This window comes from Cladosporium halotolerans (genome assembly GCF_011745625.1).
Source record: "Cladosporium halotolerans strain TM138-S3 chromosome Unknown Sca3, whole genome shotgun sequence".
Classification (NCBI taxonomy): Eukaryota; Fungi; Ascomycota; class Dothideomycetes; order Cladosporiales; family Cladosporiaceae; genus Cladosporium; species Cladosporium halotolerans.
In genome coordinates, this window is record NW_027191454.1 from 761,185 (window position 1) to 781,388 (window position 20,204).

The following is a 20,204-nucleotide window of genomic DNA, read 5'->3' on the forward strand; positions in this document are numbered from 1 at the left end:
TCTCAGCTTCGCGGCAGCAGACCTCGTTCACGTCACTTCCGGCGATAAGCTCGTTATCGCCCTGCGCTGTAGCTGCAGCCGAAACGATTACCCGCGCCCGGACAGTTCACTGCAGCACCCAGCATCACCACCACGTGCTCCCGCGCCCGACATCGAGTGAGCTGGACAAGTCTCGAGCTTGACCACCACTCCGCACATGCCATCAGTACCGACACGGCCCTCCGTCCGGCAAGCCACTCCCACTTCCCCTCCGGACAGCCGCAAACGCAAGCGGATCCAGCAACAGGGTTCGCCTGAGAGAAACCACACCTTCCAGTCAGCGCTCGCTGGGCAGGACGATCAAATTGCTTCCACTCCATCCGACAAGCGCTCGAGATCTTCTGCTGCCAACTCTCCTTCTCGGACTACTCCGCTGCCCAGACAGCTCAGTTCAAACGAAATGTACAACTTCCCGTCTTCTCGCCAATCCCCCGCCACAAATGGCAGCAACACAGCCATCGACCTCACCGGAAGCCCTCCTCCCACGTCACAGACCCGCCGAATCAATGGAGCGCTCCCAAGGCCACAAGCAAGAGGTGGGATCAATCCCGCCACTGGAGCAAAGAAGTTGGTTGTCAAGAACTTGAAGCCAAATACGCAATGGGACAGCAAAGCATACCTGGAGAAGATATGGGGTCAGCTAGATGCGGCCTTGGTTTTGGTCTTCAAGGACACATCGGAGGGTTTCAGCAAAGAAGACCTGTACCGGGGCGTGGAAAACGTGTGCCGACAAGGAGGAGCCTCTACATTGTACAGTCGGCTGGACAACAGGTGTCGACAACATGTGGAGAGGGACATGCGTGACCCTCTTGTCCAAAAGACCGGTGGTGCTAATGTCGACATGTTGTCCGCTGTCATTGCTGAGTGGACTCGATGGAAGGAGCAGATGACTATCATCCGCTCAGTGTTCTTCTTCCTTGATCGATCATATCTGTTGTCTTCCAGCAAGACAAATCTGTCCGATCTCACACCAAAGCTGTTCCGGGAGATCGTCTTCAGTAACGAATCAGTAAAGTCGCACGTAATAGAGGGGGCTTGCGACCTTGTCGCTGCCGATCGCCACCGGCAATCAGACGCGGATCACAATCTCTTCAGGCAAGCTGTGGAGATGTTTCACGAGCTTGCAGTATACACTGCGAGCTTCGAACCACGGTTCCTGGGCCACAGTCAGGAGTTTGTGGATCACTGGTCGACAGACACAAGCAGCCAGAAGACTGTCCCTGAGTATGTGGCACTTGCTGGTGACTGCATCGCAAAAGAAATCAGCAGATGCGAGGACTTTGCGCTTTCTCTCAGCACAAGGAGAGACCTCCTGTCTCTGCTTGAACAACACATCATTGTCCGACGGGAAGCATACCTCACCAGCGACGAAGCTTTAAGTCCCTTGCTGGAGAATCACGCAGTAGCAGATCTCACTGCATTGTACGCTCTGCTGAATCGTAGACGACTAGGTAATAAGCTAAAGCCAGCGTTCGAGAAATGGGTAAACGAAACTGGCACAAGTGTCGTCTTTGCAAAAGACTCTGAAGACATGATCATCCACATTCTGTCGCTAAAGAGGCGTTTGGATTCCATCTGGAAACTTGCATTCCAGCGAGATGAGGCCCTCGGTCATGGCTTAAGGGAGAGTTTCGAGGTCTTCATGAACAAGACCAAGAAGGGTGACTCTACTTGGGGCACGGACAACTCTAAGGTTGGCGAGATGATCGCAAAATACGTGGACCAGCTCCTTCGGGGAGGTGCAAAAGCCATTCCAGAGGTTCTCACGGCGAAGAGAAACTCGGTCACAGAAGCAGCAGCCACATTGCCGAATGCCGCTGAAGAGGATAACAACGAGGATGATGCGTTAGACGAGGACACCGAGATCAACATCCAACTAGATCAGGTCCTCGATCTTTTCCGCTTCGTTCACGGGAAGGCTGTCTTTGAAGCCTTCTACAAGAAAGACCTGGCTCGTCGTTTGCTCATGGGACGTAGCGCCAGTGCGGATGCAGAGCGTAGCATGTTGACCAGGCTCAAGACCGAGTGCGGAAGTGGCTTCACCCAGAATCTTGAACAGATGTTCAAGGATGTGGAACTTGCTCGTGAAGAGATGCAGTCGTATAAGCAACGGCTCGAGGATCGCGACGGTTACACGAAGGGCAAGAGAGTCGATTTGAACGTTAACATTCTCAGTTCCGCCGCCTGGCCGACATACCCGGACATTCCAGTCGTCATCCCAGCGGATGTCAAGAAGGCGATTGATGACTTCGAGCTGCACTACAAGAGCAAGCACAGCGGAAGGAAGCTGGATTGGAAGCACGCTCTGGCACACTGTCAAATGCGTGCTACTTTCGGCAAGACAACCAAGGAACTCGTTGTGTCCAGCTTCCAAGCCGTCGTTTTGTTGCTGTTCAACGCAGTACCAGACGGGGAGCACCTGGCCTATTCGCACATCCTGACCGAAACCGGCCTCCGTAAGACAACCCACACAAGCCTCAACACTTCAATCGATCAGCTGACATCTTCCTCCCAGCCGAACCCGAAGTCAAACGCACCCTCCAATCTCTTGCCTGCGCCAAACTCCGCCCCCTCACCAAGCACCCGAAGGGCAAAGACATCTCGCCCACCGACACCTTCACCTTCAACCGAGACTTCACGCACCCCAAGTATCGTGTCAAGATCAACCAGGTGCAGCTCAAAGAGACGAAGGAGGAGAACAAGGAGACGCACATGCGCGTGCAGGAGGACCGCAACTTCGAGGCCCAGGCGGCCATCGTGCGCATCATGAAGAGCAGGAAGACGATCGGCCACTCCGAGCTCGTCAGCGAGGTCATCAAGGCCACCATGAGCCGCGGCGTGTTGGCCGTGGCGGATATCAAGAGGAACATCGATCGGTTGATCGAGAAGGATTACATGGAGCGCGAGGACGACGGGAAGTATTCGTACGTAGCATAGATGTTGCGTGCGGGTAGGGCCTTGCCGCCGCCAGAGTGTTGCTCTGGACGGGCAGCCGGGAGGCGGCGGGCTCTTATGGACACTAGACAAGAGCAAAGCAAATATACCCGTTTCAGTGGTCATGGTCGCTCATCTTGAAATGTCTCTTCTTTAAACAGCGGATGTCAGCCCTGCCTCCCTCACAGGGGCCTGTAAAGATCGACAACGTGACGACCGTGAAATCTGTCACTTGCCAGAGTCTATCATAATAAAGGAAACGGCATTGAGACAGAAAATGGAAGATACTCATGGAACGAAGAAATAAAGCAACACTTTTGTCTCCATTCCCACAGCCAGCAGAAGCCCCTATCTACGTCGAAAACACACTGGCAGACCCCTCCGTCGCAAATAATCACATGTGGAGGGGCTCGCCAATCCTTTTTTAGGGTAGCCGATCCTCCATTCTGCTTTTTCCGGGAAATCATATCAAAGCACATGAAAAGAAGCAGCTGAGAGGCAGCAGGCAGCAGCAAAGGATGAAGAGCCAAAGACAAGAATTGAGAATCAAAAAAAAAAAACGCTTCGCTTTTTCCTCTGCCTGGGGAGGGTATCCAGCAAAAGAAAAAGAACAAGGGAAGCAACAGGATGAAGAATTGGATAATGTACCATGAAAGGTTTGGAGAGCCAAGGGCCCTCACATCGTTCATTCGCGTTTAGCAAGAAAGTGGAGAGAAGTCGAAGGCGCAGAAGAATCAGATAGGTGAAGCTGTGGCTTTTCGTGACCGGAGACGACGGAATCGTAGAAGGCGCCTACTTTGTTGTAAGCCCTCGAGTAGCGTCGATGCGCTCTTTCCGCCGACCGGTCTCGGAAGGATTTGCCGTGAGAGTCATCGGTTGAGTCGTAGGGTTTCTAGCCCTGGTAGCCGCCAAAGCCGCGACCGAAAGGCGCCTGGCCCTGGGGAGTGAAGCCGCCTGCGCTCTGGGAGCCATTGAAGCCTCCAGCGCTCTGCGGTGCCATGCCGAAGCCACCGAGGCCAGCCTGAACGCCGGAAGGAGTCTGACCGTGCCAAGTGCCAGGAGGAGGCTGGTTACCGAACTGGCCAAGCGGGGTAGAAGCTGTGTGAAAGTTAGTGGTGAATGTCAGTAATGGAGTTGCCCATGGCTACTCACCCTGCTGAGGAGACATCGGGTTCGGTCCCTGGCCATACTGCGGGAAGAAAGCGGCCGGAGTCTGAGGGTAGGCAGATCCAGGGAAACCGCCGGCGGACTGAGGGAAGCCACCAGCAGACTGGTCAAAGCCGGCACCGGTCGGCGGGCGGTCCTTGCCCCACTAAAAGCAGTTAGTTTTGGAATCTAAGAGCATGTCGCAAGATTGTCATGGACTTACGCTGCATTTCAGCGGACGGCCGTTAACCTGGTATCCGTTGAGCTGGCAGATGGCGTTGGCGGCGTTCTCGTGGGTGTCCATCTTGACGAAAGCGAAGCCGCGGTCCGACTGGAAACGAGTCTCGGTGACATAGCCGAAGTTCTGGAAAAGCGGAACAAGGTCGTTCTGAGTGGTGTAAGGAGTCAGGTTGCCGACGTAGCAGGTAGTCTGCCATGCCGGAGTCTGTTGGACGACCATCTCGTAGGAGTTGGCACCTTGGGTAGGGAAGCTGTGGTGGCCGAAAGGAGTGGTCGGAGTCATGCCCATGGCGCTCATCGCCTGTTGCTGAGAGTAGGAGGGCTGGCCCTTCTGGTTGGCCCAGTTGCAGCGAATCGCGCGAGAGCCGAGCCACTCGCCATCCATGTTGGAGAGCGCCTTCTCAGCGTCACTGCGCTCGCGAAATGCGACGAATCCGTATCCGCGAGAGCGACCGGTCTTCATGTCCCACATGACGCGGGCCTCGGAAACATTGCCGAAGGCAGAGAACGCCTGAAGCAAGACCTCGTCATTCACCTCGTTGGAGAGGTCGCCGACGAAGATGTGGAAGTGGTTCGAGGTATCCTCCTTGGTGACATTGTTTGACTGGTAGGCCCAGTTGACGCGGATCTCTTGCTGGTGAACACGGCGGCCGTTGAGGGTCTGCATGGCGCGCTCTGCCGCACCGGGGTCGTCGTACTCAACGAAGCCGTAGTTGTAGCCCTTGGATTGGAACTGGGAGGAAGTGTCGTTAGTCATGATGTTGAGGCGTTGTCGTAAGAGTACGTGCGAGAAAGAGGGAAAGTTATCGGCACAGTTGACGCGATGTCACTGCACGAGTGAGTTGAACGGCGGCACGTCAGGTGAAAGTGGTCCGTGTAGAACCCATTCACGTGCGTCGCTTATCATCGGTGCAGGTGAAGCTTGTGCAAAATCTACTCACGTTCTTGTCCGGGATAATCTTGACATTCTGCACATGTCCGGTAGTCTCAAAGATCTGCCTCAGGACCTCCTCAGTGACCCTGGGGTCCAAACCACCCACGTACAGGGCTCTCTTGTTCGGCTCCGGGGCAGCGCGCCTAATGGTGCCGCCGGCGCTCATCGGAGAGGTCATGCCGTTGGGGTCGGACATGTCCCTCGGAAGAGGATTGGTGTTCTGGGGGATGTTCAGGCCGAGCGGTGGCTGCGCTGGCATGCCCTGGCCGTTGCCGTTCTCGAAGGCAGCCTGGCCGGGCATAGCGGGCGCCATGGAGAAGGCGGGACCCGAGTTTCCGTTGTCGGCCATTGCGATAACGGAGTGTATCGAAGAGAGAGATGGAGAAAGATGCAGGGATCAGAGGGGTGAAAAGCGCGGGAAAGCTGAGCTGACTGGAAAGAGATTAGGCGGCTGAAGGAGGAAGGGGAGTTTGCAGGTCGCACAACGCACAAACAGAACAGACTCGGACGCTTTTGACTGCCTCGCGGACGCGCGTGGGAGAGCGATGAAGCAGGGAGAAAAAGTAACCTGGAGCAGCAAGCGTGGTAAGAAATCGGCCAAGGATGCACGTGAGGCTGCACGAGGCACAGGCAGGGCGAGCGAACCAGCTAAAGGACTTGGGAAGAGAAGCCGGGGGTTCGCGTGCCTGAGAACGGAACGCTGCAGCGAAAAGGGACGACGACACAAGGAGATGCGAAACGACGAAAAGAGACGGTCTGCAAGACGCGGTCGTGTGTCGAGGCGGAGGAGGGGTGGTCGGGCGAAGAGAGGATCAAGGTTGGCGGGCGGTTGCTGGCAGCCGTTCTGTGTTCTGGCGCCAGGGACTCGGCCTGGCCCGTCGGGAAGCCTCCGCCGGCGAAGCCAACCGTGCCAACCCACTCGGCCTGCGCTGCCGCCCGGAAGCTGCCGAGGCGCCCTCCCTTCAAGCTTCAACGGCGCCGTGCTGTGAGGGAGAGTCCGCAGCCTTGCGCGCAGCTGCCGGAGTGTATACGCGCACACCCCTCGAGGCATCATCGCACATCGCATCCTCGTCCCTCCTCGCGCGACCAAGAGACCAAGCAGTATCACGTGTCTTGTCAGCACGACTGTTCGTATGACCTCATCCATACAACGTTAATCTCAGCATCACTCTCCCTGCCACGAAGTTCCGTACATTACCACCCCTGCTTCCACGATATGGATACGCCACAGCAGGCATTAGACGCATTGCAGCGCGAGGTTAACCTCATCGTGAGTGCCGCCATCGCTACTAACTTTTGTCTTCTGCCTCCAACTCTGACCCAACGAACAGCTCGAATCCACCGGAAGGCTGTTTGCCGCCGCCAACAACTCGGCTCCTGAAGCGGCACTCGCCCGCGCATCACGTCTGAAACAGCAGCTTCCGGTGTCCAACAATCGGTTTCACCAAGCGCTCGATGTTCTCGATGAAGAACTTGTAGGTCCATCTTTACGCCTTGATAGAAGCCATCAAGCTAACCGGAATAGCAATTCGCCAAGGCGGTGATGCGCCGTGATCTTGCGGTCGCCAGGGCCAACTCGAATGTCAAACCCGAGGTCAAGCAAGATGACGCTTCTGCAAACGCTCTCTCCGTCTCAGTGAAGCCGGAGCCCGAAGCCCAAACGAAGGAGGTCAAGACCGAAGATGTCGCTACCGAACAGCAAGCATCACAGCCTGAATCTGCGACCCAAAGCCAGCCGCAACAGCTCAAGTCACCAAAGAAGAGATCCAGCCCTTCGCTCGAGGATGATACCTCGCTCGAGCCCGAAGCGAAGAAGCAGGCTGTTGGTGAAGAGAAGCCGGTGGCAAGCGACGTTCCGCCCTCAGATGTGAAACTCGAGCTTGACACGAAAGCACCCGAGCAACCAGACACGGATCAAGCGACTGAAGACAAAGCACCCCATACGGCGACTTTCAGCAATACCGGCGATCTCGACTCATTATTCAACGACCCTGCTAGCGCGGGAGGCTTGGGTGGCGATAACGGCGATGCTCCAGACTTCAGTACATCCGCTGATCTCAATGCGGAATTCGACTTCGGATCATTTACTGCTGACCTTGACGCAAACGCATCAAACGACAACGATAATATTTCCGCTCTGCTGCCCGGGTTGCAAGACTACGCAAACAACACAGCCAATGTCGACCAAGACTTCAGTTCAATATTCAACACTGATGCCACGGCAAACCCTACCGACCAGACTAATAACACTGGCACAGGCGGTACGGACGATCAAACTGGCGGAACACAGCAAGACACTGCGTTTGATGACTTCTTCGATTTGACCTTTGACATGAATGGTGATGGAGCTGAGAATCAAAATGGCGGCAACAGTTTCGATTTTGATTTCAGTTAAGATACCCGATAATAAGCAATGCTGTTTGTATTTCTAAATGCCCCTGCGGACTAATTTTGCGCGCCATTTTGCTTGGCCATCGAGTAGTAGCGGTCAGCTCACGAAGATGGAGTGACGTCGAAAATCACCAAATGGGGACCCGGCTTCAGCAGGAAGGCACGACACAGCAATCATTCTCAGCGTACATTGTGCCTTGGCGACTCGACTGTAATCTCCAATGATTCACCACCCTCGCAACCACGACAAGCCATGGCACCCCCTCACCGCAAACTCCCCACAGACCGCACTCTCGCCTTCGCCGCCGCTATCGTCTCCTCCAAACCCGCCGACCTCAGCGTTCGCGGTAGATTCGCACTTTGCCCATCCATTTACCACCTTCGCTTTCGACTAACTCAACGAACCAGAATACATCGCCCTCCTCAACCGCCACATCGCCAAAGGCCGCCGCGAAAACGCCCTCAGCGCCGCCTACCGCCACCTCGACCGCTCCGCTTACTGGCGCGCCGAGTGCGAACGTGCGAAGGTTGCCTGTCGCGCTGCGGAGGATGCGAGGCTCGATGCGCTGCGTGAGGTGGATGTTTTGAAAGCGAAGCTCGAGATCGCGAGGTCGGCGGCGAGTCTGAGTGCGAAGAGAAAGAGGGCGGATGCTGATGTTGTGCCGTATTCGCGGGAGCTGAAGAAGGGGAGACAGGAGTTGGAGGAGAAGAGGGAGGTTTTTCTGGGGGGGATTGTCATTGAGGAGGTCGATGTGGGGGAGGATGATGATGATGCTGGTGGTGAGTCTACATTTTTTTGTTTATCGTTAAGACAAAATCGCTGACGTGACATGAGCAGTGCATGACCTGATGCGCGATCTATATCAGATAGGCTTGCATTTCAAGCCTGGCGCGCAAGTCGATTCTCGCGCTCTGGCGCAGCACCTATGCTCTGCTGCTGCAGATGTTGCAAACGTAGTTCTCGACGCCCTTAGGAGACAGAAGCCTTCCTTGAACTCGATGAGTGGTAATGGTCTATCGACAACGCTCACCGCGGCCGGCAGGATTGTCGCCGCATCATTGGCCGGTTTCCAAAAACTCCTCCGAGTAGATGGATCCGGAGAATTCGAAGGCCAAGTCACGTATTCGCTTGTCCAGATGTACGGTAGGCTTCTGACCGGTGTCGACGCCATTTCGAAAGCCGAGGCCAACGCAGAAATGAGCCACGACCCAAGTACAGGCTCGAAGAGGCCAAAGACCAAAGGGGGTACCGTCCGGGTGAACATCAAAGATGTGCCCGCCCTGAACGCGCTCACTGGGTTGCTCAGTGGGATACTCAAGCAGCTCGACGCCAATCAGCCCTCGCACAAAGAAGTTTTCGAAGGGCTGCTTTCATGCATTCTGTCTAAGCTGGGCAACCGCCTCCACACCACTTTTTTTTCGCGTCACCGAGGCGCCAGTGTTGCAGCAGAGATTGAATCAATCCGTTTTACAGATCCAGAAGGAGAAGCTTCAACATGCGAGAAATCGAAACACCTCCGTCAAGCCCATCTTGAAGCACCCTACACCATCCATTTGCTCAAGCAAGCCTTATCACTCGCGCCATCTTTTCTCATTCAGACCCCCGCAAATGTCAAATCGACGAAGTCTAAACCAACGGCCAAGCTCAGCAATGTAACAAAATCCTCCCTCTCTATCGCGGTCAAGGAGCGCTTGCAGGCGACTCTTGTGAACGCAGTTTTCGGGGCCGAGGGACTCGGCGAAGAGAGCGATCTGTTATTGAATAGCTTGCAGATGCCGCAAGCGAACGGCCCCATTGTACCCGTGCCGAGGGTCAAGGAAGTGGAGGTCGGCGAGTGGTTCCAGGGAGAGGTATGGCGGTTGCTGGGATGGGAAGTTCTAGGGAAGGAAATTGAGGCTCCGTCGACGCACTGAACAGTGTTCAGGTAGCTTAGACTCGCGGTCATTGATCAGACGTACATGGCCGCGCAGGAGCTTTGACTGCGCCAATGCCTTCGAGCCAGATGACAACATCGTTTGCGCCGCTTCTTCGTGCCGCATCCAAGGGTGTGATAGTATCCCAGGGAGGAATGAAATCGACATCGCCTCCGATATCGTGCAAGAAGTTGGCAGTAGCAACTTGACTACCATGGCAAGCGTTCCAAAGTGCGCAGTTGGTATCGTTTTTTGATGGCTGCGTAACTTCATAGAAATGTTTCACCCTATCAAGAAGGCCAAGTGTCGCGGCATCCTGTAGGGTTACCTTCGCGCCGCGGGCAACGAGCCTTTGGGCGGCCTCGACCTGAAGGAACGCACGAGCATCCGCGAGGGGTGTTTCAGCAATCACACCACCTCCCGCGTTGACATCAGCTCCTAAATCTAATAACGCATCGATCACAGCCATATCGCCACAACTGGCGGCCCAGTGTAACGGAGTTTCCGAATGAACCTTGCCAATGAATTTGGCGTTGACGTCGGCACCGGCAGCGACGAGTGCTCCGGCGCTTTCGGGTGCATTAGTCCTGTGTCCAGGCCAGTCGGCTAAGATGTGTAATAATGTTCGAGCCGCAGTCGTATCTCCGATGTACGTGCGTGAGAGCTCTGGATGCGCTTGCAAGTGACTCTTAAGAGAGCTGACGTCTCCAGAGTGGAGGGCATCGACGGCAGCTTGAGCTCTTGGGTCCTTAGGGGTATCAGCATAACGAGAAATGCGCTGTTTCAGAATGTATTGGTATATTACCTCGACATTTACCGAGAATTGAGGTATTCAGGCATACGGTTGGGTGGGGCAGCGTACAGGTGAACAAACTCTAAACCAGCTGCTTCCCGATCATGGCAAGGCGTGCACTTATTCAGCTATTCACGTCCGAGCATGCTTTGATCATTCTACCGTGTTTCTAAGCCTTGCGAATTCTCTTCAAGAGACAGATGCAGTCAACGACTTTCTCTTCATCTGATTGTTTGTTAAGTCAATGTAATTGAACATCTTACGAAAACAAGCAGACGTGTCCAATGTAACGATCTCCTATGTTTGGCCGAGCCTTTACTTCACTGACAGTCTACTTTCGCCTGGTGAGGGAGCCCATTACGTGAGGCATGGTGTCGTACTTTCCCTCGCCAACGCCAGGTCTCAAGTCCACCTTCTCCCAGTCACCCGCAGTTAGTAGCCACTCATCAGTTGGTCGGGTAATGTCGCAGCCGCCGAAGAAATGTGGCCAGATCAGATTGATGAAGCCTGCAAATGCCGTCAACGGGTGATTCTCAAAACGTCATGGGTTTTGACTTACGCTGCCAAGTTCCCACGAAATCACCCTGATACTTCGTCTTCACATGCTCGTAAACGATCCACTTGCCACCCGGTTTCAGCAGCGGGTACAAGTCCTTGATCACCCTCTCCGGGCCAGGAATACTGCACAAGCACTGCACCGTCGTAATCGTGTCAATGCTGCCCTTCTCGACTCCACCCTTAGTGTTCAACTCCTCGGCTCCGCAACCAATGATCTCGTAAACATCACCCAACCCCGCCTTGACCGCATTCTGCCTCAGCTCCGCGTGCAAGCCCACATTCGGCTCGACGCCATAGATCTTGCTGATCTCAGGGTTCATGGCGCGCGCAAAGACGTTCAGCCACTGTCCGGTGCCGGGCCCAATGTCGAGGACGACGCCACGGGCGTCCTTCAGCAGCGGCGTGACTTTGACCGCGGCATTTTCGCGCGCCCTTGGGCCGAACCAGGTCCAGAAGCGGGCGAACCAGTGGTCTTTGAAATCCTCGAAGCTGGTGAGGGGACGTAGGTTGAGGCTTGTTACAAGGTTGAGAATGGTATGCGGGATGTACCAGCCGGAATAAAAGAGCAGGAGCAATGGGCGGAGGAGGTTGAAAGGACCGGATTCCTGTACGGGAAGAGGCATTTTTGCCTAGCAGTATTTTGTTTCCGTTTCAATCAGTCGCAATGTATTGGTCTGCGCGAGAGATGCTACGGGGTCCGAGTCAGATAAAAGATATGCGTATTTATATCAACTACCGAGGGAGCGGGGGCCAATGCCGTGCTGGTGGGGCGTTTTGTCAGCACAGGGCGCCTTTTTTCGATGAATCTCGCAAGTCGGCCGAGATGCCTGTCTACAACTCGAACGTAGGTTATTTAGACACGAATGCATAGTTTCGAAACTTCAGGCCTAAGTCTGTTCATTGTGACGATCATACCGTTAGTGATGTAGAGGATGAGTGGACAATACCATTACACGTGAAGATCTAGCCAGCTTATACAGAAAGAAACGAATCTCAATATTGGTATCCAGCCCTGCAAGCAACGAACACAATCGATCAGAAATACACTTATTAGAACAGGCCCCATCCCTTCCGTCTCCGGCGTCCGTCGTCCTCCGTCTGTGTTCCGCGGCTAGAGTTCCTCTTTTCTCTGGCTTCGAGCTGCCTCAGGCTGTCCATCTCCTTCAGAACATGCTCGAGCAGCTCCTTACGCTTCACAACGTCCAAGTGTCTCTTGATCTTAGGATCCTCACGAGCGAAGCGCTCAATGGTGCTGTCATCAAGCTGGCGGAAATGCTGCTCTAGCACTCGCGGGAACTGGTAGTAGAACTTGCTCAGCAGTTCGGCGTCGAGGAACAAGTCGGCAGTCGAGGTGAGCTTGTCGGCCACAGCGTCGAGGAATATCTCAGGACAGTAGTACTTGTTCTTCTTGTCTGAGCATTGGCGCGACTTGACGGCGGCAAGACGCATGCGAATGATGTCCGAGCGGTCACGCAAGAAAAGCGCCTCCTTGCCCTTCTCAAGCAATGCGGCGCTGAAACCTCCTGCGCCGCCGATGCCGTCACCCTCGAGGACGACATCACCCTTTCGGACTCGGTCGATGAAGCTCACAACGTCCTTCATCTTGCGTCGACCACCGATCTGCTCTTCCACGACCTTGGTTGCAGCTTCGCAATCGTGCAGCTCGCCCTTGAGGACAGTTGTGATGTTCTCGCGGCCACGCTTCCACTCGTTGTCATCTAGCTCGATGCGGTATTTGTATGGCTTCACACAGATTTCAAGTTCGTCTGAAGTGTCGAAGCTCAGGTCACGCAGAATGTTTTCGGAGGCCTGTGTGATAGCTTCAATAGCGAATGGGTGGTTGGAAAACGTGCTGTTGTGGATCAAAGATTGGATCGACGACTGCAATGACTGCGCGGTGATGGTCGTAGCAAGACGGCCGATACCAAGTTTGGTCAGAGTGGATGTGGACGCGTCCAGCTTCAGATGCCAAAGTGGATTTTCCGGATCCGCTTTGGGTAGTGATTCTAGAGGGTCTTGCACGCTTTCAGAGAGCTTATCAAGCGGCTGCAACGTCTCGACTGGTCGATTCCAGTACCTTTGCGCCAGCAGGTTCAAGACCTGTTGGTCCAGCTCGTGCTTCACGATCTCTCGTACCTCTTTCCGACCAAATTGGTCCGAGAATCCCTTGAAGGAATGCTTGAAAGCATCCAAAGATTCTGCGAGATATGATTCCGCACTAAGAGAGCGCTCGTTGTACTGAACCTTGAACTCGTAAGTTGCCTCAGCCAACTCATGGTGGATAGCTTCGCTGGTAGTGGCCAATGAGGAGGACATAGTTGATTCGAGCACATGCATCAGCTTCTTGCGCAAGTTCGGAGTTCCAGTGAGGACCTGCGAGCTCTCGCCGAAAGATTCGGGATGCGCGTTGAAATATGCTGACTCGTTGCGTGTAATGGCGTTGAGAATGTTCGCAGATCCACGAGAGAAGAGCGATCTGCTTTCTTGCGGAATCTTGCAAACCACACCAACGTAGCCCAATCGAAGTGGGTAGTTCCTATCTTTCAAGATCTGGGCGCCTCGCACTGGATCTACTAAATCCATCTTGGTGACGACACCGATAGTGCGCTCACCTCGAGGATCAGCCCTTCGGGAGGCCCTCAAAGCTGTCGAATTCGCCAGATCGACGTCGGCAGCAGAGATTGCGAGAATGACGTTCGGTGCCTGAATGTACTTGTCGCAGAGTGCTTGGATCTTTGTCTTCAGCTCGGTGGGCTGATCGAACGCCTCAACTTGGATGTAGCCAGGGAGGTCAATCAAGCTGAGATCTGGCACGTTGGGCGAATGAATGCGAAGTTGGATGGGGTCGTCTGACACGCAGTCCTTCTCCGGGACAGCAAGATTGAGGTCGGTGAGGGTCTTCTGGATTTGAGTGAAGTCGGTGATCTTGCCGAGACCGAGTGCAGGGAACTCGCCGTACTCAGCATGCGCTTTGGGTGTGTTCACAAGAGTGAGCTCAATCGGTCGGCGTGTGACCATGTTGGAGCCTTTGGGAAGAAATTCGTGGCCAACAATAGCCTCCAAGACAGAGCTCTTTCCAGAGGACTGGGAGCCCACCACTACGATGGAAGGAAGCGTAAGCGAGTCGGCTTGTTCGACTGTTTGGAGCAAGGATCGTATCTCGATCATCTTTCTCGTGAGCATCATCATCTGGTCGTCTCTTGCCGCAACATCCTCCGATCGAGTATCATCCTCGCCCTCAGAATCCATTGCAAAGGCCGCTGCAGTTGCCGCACCAGCGCCGGCGGCACCAATGTTACTTTCCTTTGGCTCAGGTCCTCCACCTCCGCTCCCGCCCTCCTTGCTGCTTCCACGGCCCTCGTAAATATCTCGCATCCACTGTGGCATCTCCACGTTTCCAGCATCTTCCTTCGTTTTGTCCCATCCACGGCCCATTTGCGCGAAGACGTCGTTGGCTCCTTCCCACAGACCGCTCGCAGTAGATGTCGCACCATCCTTAACCTTGCCAAATATATCGATGGCATAAGTTCCCGCTTGCACGGCCTGATATTGCAAGTAGGCAGCTCCTCCGATAATTGCCGTAGCGAACATGGCCGGTATGCGGGCTAACTTCATGGCCAGGCGGGGCAACACTCGAGCGAACGATGCATGTCGGACGGCGGGCAGATTGTGGATGGCGCTTGAGCCCAGCGGCCATAGTCGTCGTTGTTGCCATCTTGGGTTTGACGCGAGGCGGCTGCTGGCACGAGAAAGAGCTGAGTATGACAGCACCCGTCGACCAGCGACTTGAGTGCGGGTGCCCGCGAGGGCTACATTTTGCGGTTGTCGACGCACTAGGGCGGAGGGAGCCTGTCTCGCAGTGCTTGCGAAGCGCGAGGACAGCTGCCTCAACATCATCGTCCTACCATCAGCAAGCAGCGGACGGTAAGATGCTGTTTTCGACGTAGGAGTTGCGGGTGACAAAGTCGGCGTTTTATTATTGCTTGCTTACCTACCTTTCAGGATCGGGAGCTGCCTTGTTTGTTCTGAGCCGTGATGTCACATGTCAGATGGAGTCGGCTTGGTGCCACGACTTTCGCCGGCGTGTCGCGTCACAGCACGTCCTGCACACCACTCGTCAATAGAAACGCGCGCGACGCACCCGCCCTAAACGCCTTTGACTGCCGCCCGTCAGTGAAGCACCAGCACAATGGCAGGGAACGTGCCGCCACCGGGCTTCACCGACCTGGCAGCAGTGCGGACATCGCGCGTAGGCATACGCGTCAATGTCATTGGCAATGTCACTGACATCCTCCCTCCGGCACGATCCACCGGTGACTATATGGTCACGTTCAAGCTGCAAGACCCGAAGCTACGCAATGCGGTGAACGGCGACCACGGTCTGAGGGTGCGCGCGTTCAGCAAACGCCTTGAAGACTTGCCTCAGGTAAAAGGCCAGGGCGATGTAGTTTTCATCCGAAGCGCGAAACTCTCTGAGTTCAGGGGTGAAATCATGTTAGTTCTCACCCCCAGTTCGTCTTTCCTGGTATTCTCAGGAGCAACCATCCCAGATCCAGCGTTCAAGCTGGATTACGTGAGTGGCAACTCGAAGTTGCCTTGCCAGGGAACGGAAGGACTTCGTGGTTCTTTGTCTCCGGTCGAGCAAGACTACATCATCACACTGAAGCGCGTGCTCAACACCCAGTCGCAACCAAGCGCACTCACGAACCAAGCACAATCGAGCGTGCCCAACGTTCAACCACAACCGAACGCGGATCCTCGTTCCACCGCTGCTTCCGCTACGCGTGGGATACGTCCTGATGTTACGCAGAACATGGCTTCAACAGCAGGGCGCGACGACAAATTCAAGCTGATCAAGAACTTGAGGCATCGGGTCTTCAGCAACATTTGCGTGGAGGTGGTCAAAAAGTTCGAGAACAGACTCGCCCAATGCGAACTCTACGTGACAGACTACACAGAAAATGACCAGATGTTCTACTACGCAGCACCCGAAGAAAACCAAGATCAGGCTCGCGAGGGAGATCAGTACGGGTATCAGGGCCCACCAAAGCGCGAGTGGCCGGGTCCATACGGCTTCCATGTGTTTAAAATCACTTTGGTCGACCCTCACGCGGGATTCGCGAGAAATCATGTAGAACAGGGCGACTTGGTGTATCTGGATAATGTAAAAGTCAAACTCATGCCCAACAGCACGAGACTCGAGGGCGACATGTGGCCAGACCCGCGCAACCCGACCAAGGTCCAAATTCGAAAAGTCAGCAAGACTTTTAGGGGAGCCGCAGATGTCTTGCTACGAAAGGATGCATACTGGGCTCAGCGGCGCGTGATCAAAGAGCGAGAGGAGCAGGCTGTGGCAGAGAGCGAAGCAAAGCTGACAAAAAACCAAAAGAAGAAGCTGAAGGCCGCAAGGAAACAAGAGGAGGCAAGACGGAAGGCTGAACATGAGGGTGCAGTGGCAGAGAAGTACGCATTCTCATTATCTACACTACATTTGACCTCTAACCTTTCATCTCAGGAAGCTCCAAGCCAACCCGCATATCCGCTGCTCCTACATTGACCAACCCCCGACCACTATATCCCACATTCTGGACACCGCCAATGCCCGTCACATGATCACAGCTCCTGACGGAACATCATGTGTTCTCCCTTTCAATTGCGCAAAGCACCATGTTGTAGCCCGCGTCGTTGACTTCTTCCCACCAAAGTTAGAGGACTTCGCATTCCAGCTTAGCGGGGCTGACATCGATGATGACAAGTCCGCGTACTCCGAGGACATGACATGGGACCCGTCAACACCGCACTGGGAGTGGAATTTCGTACTGCAGGTCGAGGAAGCCTCGAACACCCCCAGAAGCAATGGCGCCACGCAATCGCCACCAGCCAGGATCTGGCTCAACGTAGGCCACATGGAAGCGCAACATTTGCTCGGAAACGGCGTCGACGACCCGTCAGATCTACGGGAGAATCCCGCTCTGCTCAACCAGCTACGCGAGAAGCTCTCTATCCTCTGGGGCGATCTGGAGGAATTGAAGAGAGAGGATGGCGGTCACATGGCGAAGAAGCGCAAGCTGGACCAGACAGTCGACAGCCGTGAAGTCACGGCACCCTCAAACAGGCCTTTCAATTGCTGCTTGCAAGAGTACGGGGTTCTGCGGGACGGTGGGAGCGCTGACGAAGTGGAGGACTGGGACAGACAGTACATGATGTTTGGTGTCGTGATCAGCTGAAAGGTCTAACGAAATGGCGTTTTGAAAAGCACTCATCGCAGGATACCCCCATAATGACGGATCGGAAGAAATGTACACAGAGAAACGAATTGCATTGTACACGTTGAAGCCCATCAATCCATGACTCGCTTGCTGAAACGTAGGTGACCAAAAATGAAAATGACCGCAAACCCGAATCACGACAGTAAATGTTAATCTTTACTCCTCCACGAATCTCAACCCATCCACCCAAGCACCTCCAAAACCAACAGCCTCCTCGATTCTAAGAGCAATATTGATGCCAACGTCCGCCAGGCTGACTTCCCAGCCTTCACCAGCCTTCATCGCTTCCAGCAAACCAATCATGGGCGCGCCCAGAGCCAGCACGCGGTCCGGCCGCACGGCAAGCGGCTCTCCATCGAGCAAGGTCGTCGAGCCGTCCGCGCCACTGACACCGCTGGGGCACGCGATAGACAGTACCGGCGCACGCGAACGGTTGGCCCAATCGATCACCTCGCGTGCTTCGCGCTGCGCACCTTCGCTGTGGGCGGCGTTCGGCGACAACAGAGAGTCGTACGTGGCGCCGGCGAGAAGTGCGTCGATGATGATGGCCGGCGGACCGGAGAGATTCTTAATGTAGTTCGAAGCCTTGCGCCAGGTGCCGCGCTTGACGTCTGCGCCAGAGCGGGCCATGCGCTTAAGCATGAGCGTCTGCTTGACCATTTGCTCTTCCTGGGTGGCGGCTGACTCGTACTGGGCTTCTGCGAGGATGATCTTGGAGTGGCGCGGGGCGAGGTGGCGGGCTGCTGCGACAGCGCGGGCGCCGGCGGCGTGGTTTCCGGCAAGGACGACGATGACTGGCGGGTTGCTGATGGGGTTGAGGTGGGTGCGAGTTGCATGAGTGCGTGAGCCACGACGGCTGGTGGACTCAACAGGGTCGATCATGCTCATGGCTAACTCGGCGATGCTGCGCGCGGCAGTCTCGGTGATGGCATCTTGAGTAAGGCCATAGCGAGATGTGGTCTCAGACTCAAGCGTCTCCAGTGCAGCGGGAAGGAGAACAGGGCAGGGCATGTTCGAGTGCTGCATGGTGAGGTGTGGGCCCTGAGTTGGTTCCGCAGGTCGCGGTGATGCCGCCGGCCTTGATGACACGACAGAGTGAGGCGAGTGCACGCGGTCTGGTCTCGGGGATGCGTTGCCTTTCGACGAAGACGGCTTCCCATTCCTACTGACCAGGGACACGGCAGACCTCGTCAATCCTCGCTCAGAGGATATGGAGGACGCCAGAGGATGCCTGCCCTCGACGACTGTGCTGTTCTGCCTGCTCGCCTGGCGCTTCGAAGCTGAGTGCCTTGATGACGAACGGCCGGTATGGAAGTTCATCTCCGTATCAGCATCGCTGCTGTCGTCCTCAGCGGCCAGCTTGGGGCTGAGAACATTTTCCGTAGGGTGCAGGTTCTTGCCTCCATACGTGCCCGGACGAGCCAGCCTGTTGAAGCCGACCAGCCGGTCCTCATCTGCGGTCGTGTCGCCCTGCCTAAGCTCATCGAATACTTGCTTCTTGTCAAAGAGGGTGTTACTGGCCTCGAAATCGAAGTCGCCAAGATCCTGAATATCGGTTGCTTCCTCAGTCGCCCATCCGTTCTGGCCTTCCTTCTGCTCTTCCCGCTGTTTGCGGCTCATTTTACCCGACGTCTTCTTAGTAGGTGTGGCACCCGGCTGCGGTGACGGTTGCAACAGAGGTGTTTGACGCCAGCCCTTGCCCCTCTTGATTGTTCCGTTCATATCGTTGCCATTCCTGGACACCTCAACGTTCATGACTGCAGGGACTTCTTGGCTCTGGCCACTGCTCCTGTTCTTGTTCCTGATACCTCTGCGGCCCCTCTTAGTCTTGCCAGTTGCATCGCCGGGAGTCGCACCCTCTCCATCAACTTCTGCGCCAACGGTCTCATCGGCCTGCTCCAGCTTTTGCTGCTGCTTCTGATTGGCCTCCTTGATCATGACAGACTTTGCAGGAAACTTGAGCTTGATCGGGTCTGCAACATAAGGTGAAGTGTTGATCGCCGGCAGCGAATCAGCGGCCTTGGCCATTGCGCTCTTCGACGGCGTCGCGGGCGAGCTTGTGTCCACAGCCGTTGCTGCAGCCTTCTGCTGGGCAGGCGATCTTCCAATACTCATAATTGCTGGGTCGACAAAGTTGGCAGGCTGCTTTGGCGGTGCGGGCGAGGGAATGTTCTGTGCTGTGGGAAATGGAAGCTGAATCTGATTGCCTGGCGCCATAGGTCCTTGGGCCTGTGGAGCAGACATCGGCACAGGCGGAGTTCCATGTGAGGCACTGGGAGGTCTCTGCATGTGCATTGGCATGGGCGGAGGCGGAGCGAAGTTTGCGCTAGGTGGTCTCTGCATGTGCATTTGCGCAGGCGGCGGCGGGTGCGTAAGCATTTGCTGAGCAGGGTACATTGCACCGTGTGGATTTCCAGGCATGTTCGAATGCGCAGTCGGCCCTTGAGATGTGGGCGTGGGCATAGGCGCGTTCGCAGCGTGTCCCTCATCTTGCTTCGCAATCACCTCGAGATCTGCGATCGCGGTTCCCTGAACCGTCCATTGTCCCCATCTTGTTCCGCTGCTGGGGAAGAAGACGTCTTCTAACGATAGAGTCTGGCCGGCGATGATTTCCTTGACGCGGCCGTGGAGGACAGTATTCGGGGGTTGTTTCAGAGTGACCTTGACAGTCATGCCAGTGAAGTCGGCCATGGTGGGCGCAGACGATGTTTGGTAGTCGTATGAGACGTCCTAGTGATGTAACGATTGTGCCGCTGACGCCTGATTGAATGTTCCGTAATTAAAAGTGCAAGGGGCGAGGTTGAAAGCGTGGCAGGAGTGGCTTGGTCAAAGGCAATTGTGAGGCACGCGAGCTGCTCGGTGTCCCAGAAGGTCCAAAGCTTTCGGTGTTTCGCGAAGCTTATCGATAAGCCCAAAAAGGTAGCGACCAATGAAAAGGCTCGAATGTATTCCAGAAAAACATGCTAAACATAACACCCCCATGCAC

The 20,204-nt window shown here is 55.3% G+C and overlaps 8 protein-coding genes across 8 annotated transcripts; 4 read left to right on the forward strand and 4 right to left on the reverse strand.

Moving 5' to 3' along the window:
* Window positions 1-67: 67 nt before the first annotated feature.
* Window positions 68-3,098, forward strand: WHR41_01253 (uncharacterized protein). The gene is made up of 2 exons (XM_069369859.1): window positions 68-2,495; window positions 2,555-3,098. Exons 1-2 carry the CDS (start codon window positions 197-199, stop codon window positions 2,974-2,976), a joined length of 2,721 nt encoding a protein of 906 aa, XP_069232971.1. The 5' UTR covers window positions 68-196; the 3' UTR covers window positions 2,977-3,098.
* A 767-nt stretch (window positions 3,099-3,865) lies between these two features.
* WHR41_01254 (uncharacterized protein) lies at window positions 3,866-5,642 on the reverse strand (the record flags this gene model as incomplete). Its single annotated transcript, XM_069369860.1, has 4 exons — window positions 3,866-4,071; window positions 4,126-4,285; window positions 4,343-5,092; window positions 5,301-5,642. 4 exons carry the CDS (start codon window positions 5,640-5,642, stop codon window positions 3,866-3,868), a joined length of 1,458 nt encoding a protein of 485 aa, XP_069232964.1.
* A 673-nt stretch (window positions 5,643-6,315) lies between these two features.
* On the forward strand, window positions 6,316-7,726 carry WHR41_01255 (uncharacterized protein). The gene is made up of 3 exons (XM_069369861.1): window positions 6,316-6,563; window positions 6,625-6,768; window positions 6,819-7,726. The coding sequence occupies exons 1-3, from the start codon at window positions 6,510-6,512 to the stop codon at window positions 7,686-7,688; spliced, it is 1,068 nt and encodes a 355-aa protein (XP_069232965.1). The 5' UTR covers window positions 6,316-6,509; the 3' UTR covers window positions 7,689-7,726.
* Window positions 7,727-7,937: 211 nt separating this feature from the next.
* Window positions 7,938-9,598, forward strand: WHR41_01256 (uncharacterized protein; the record flags this gene model as incomplete). Its single annotated transcript, XM_069369862.1, has 3 exons — window positions 7,938-8,031; window positions 8,093-8,464; window positions 8,523-9,598. The coding sequence occupies 3 exons, from the start codon at window positions 7,938-7,940 to the stop codon at window positions 9,596-9,598; spliced, it is 1,542 nt and encodes a 513-aa protein (XP_069232966.1).
* A 908-nt stretch (window positions 9,599-10,506) lies between these two features.
* WHR41_01257 (uncharacterized protein) lies at window positions 10,507-11,572 on the reverse strand (the record flags this gene model as incomplete). Its single annotated transcript, XM_069369863.1, has 2 exons — window positions 10,507-10,898; window positions 10,951-11,572. 2 exons carry the CDS (start codon window positions 11,570-11,572, stop codon window positions 10,723-10,725), a joined length of 798 nt encoding a protein of 265 aa, XP_069232967.1. The 3' UTR covers window positions 10,507-10,722.
* A 427-nt stretch (window positions 11,573-11,999) lies between these two features.
* Window positions 12,000-14,540, reverse strand: WHR41_01258 (uncharacterized protein; the record flags this gene model as incomplete). Its single annotated transcript, XM_069369864.1, has 1 exon — window positions 12,000-14,540. The coding sequence occupies one exon, from the start codon at window positions 14,538-14,540 to the stop codon at window positions 12,000-12,002; it is 2,541 nt and encodes an 846-aa protein (XP_069232972.1).
* Window positions 14,541-14,987: 447 nt separating this feature from the next.
* On the forward strand, window positions 14,988-17,293 carry WHR41_01259 (uncharacterized protein). The gene is made up of 2 exons (XM_069369865.1): window positions 14,988-16,412; window positions 16,465-17,293. The coding sequence occupies exons 1-2, from the start codon at window positions 15,139-15,141 to the stop codon at window positions 17,174-17,176; spliced, it is 1,986 nt and encodes a 661-aa protein (XP_069232973.1). The 5' UTR covers window positions 14,988-15,138; the 3' UTR covers window positions 17,177-17,293.
* An 81-nt stretch (window positions 17,294-17,374) lies between these two features.
* Window positions 17,375-19,909, reverse strand: WHR41_01260 (uncharacterized protein; the record flags this gene model as incomplete). Its single annotated transcript, XM_069369866.1, has 1 exon — window positions 17,375-19,909. One exon carries the CDS (start codon window positions 19,907-19,909, stop codon window positions 17,375-17,377), a length of 2,535 nt encoding a protein of 844 aa, XP_069233233.1.
* Window positions 19,910-20,204: the final 295 nt, after the last annotated feature.

What these genes read in the sequence shown, in the direction of transcription:
- WHR41_01253 (XM_069369859.1), top strand. Translation starts at nt 197, where the DNA reads ATGCCATCAGTACCGACACGGCCCTCCGTCCGGCAAGCCACTCCCACT. An exon ending in CCTGACCGAAACCGGCCTCC is followed by an intron (nt 2,496 to 2,554) that starts GTAAGACAACCC and finishes TCTTCCTCCCAG; the next exon opens with CCGAACCCGAAGTCAAACGC.
- WHR41_01255 (XM_069369861.1), top strand. Translation starts at nt 6,510, where the DNA reads ATGGATACGCCACAGCAGGCATTAGACGCATTGCAGCGCGAGGTTAAC. An exon ending in AGCGCGAGGTTAACCTCATC is followed by an intron (nt 6,564 to 6,624) that starts GTGAGTGCCGCC and finishes CCCAACGAACAG; the next exon opens with CTCGAATCCACCGGAAGGCT. An exon ending in ATGTTCTCGATGAAGAACTT is followed by an intron (nt 6,769 to 6,818) that starts GTAGGTCCATCT and finishes TAACCGGAATAG; the next exon opens with CAATTCGCCAAGGCGGTGAT.
- WHR41_01259 (XM_069369865.1), top strand. Translation starts at nt 15,139, where the DNA reads ATGGCAGGGAACGTGCCGCCACCGGGCTTCACCGACCTGGCAGCAGTG. An exon ending in GAGGGTGCAGTGGCAGAGAA is followed by an intron (nt 16,413 to 16,464) that starts GTACGCATTCTC and finishes CTTTCATCTCAG; the next exon opens with GAAGCTCCAAGCCAACCCGC.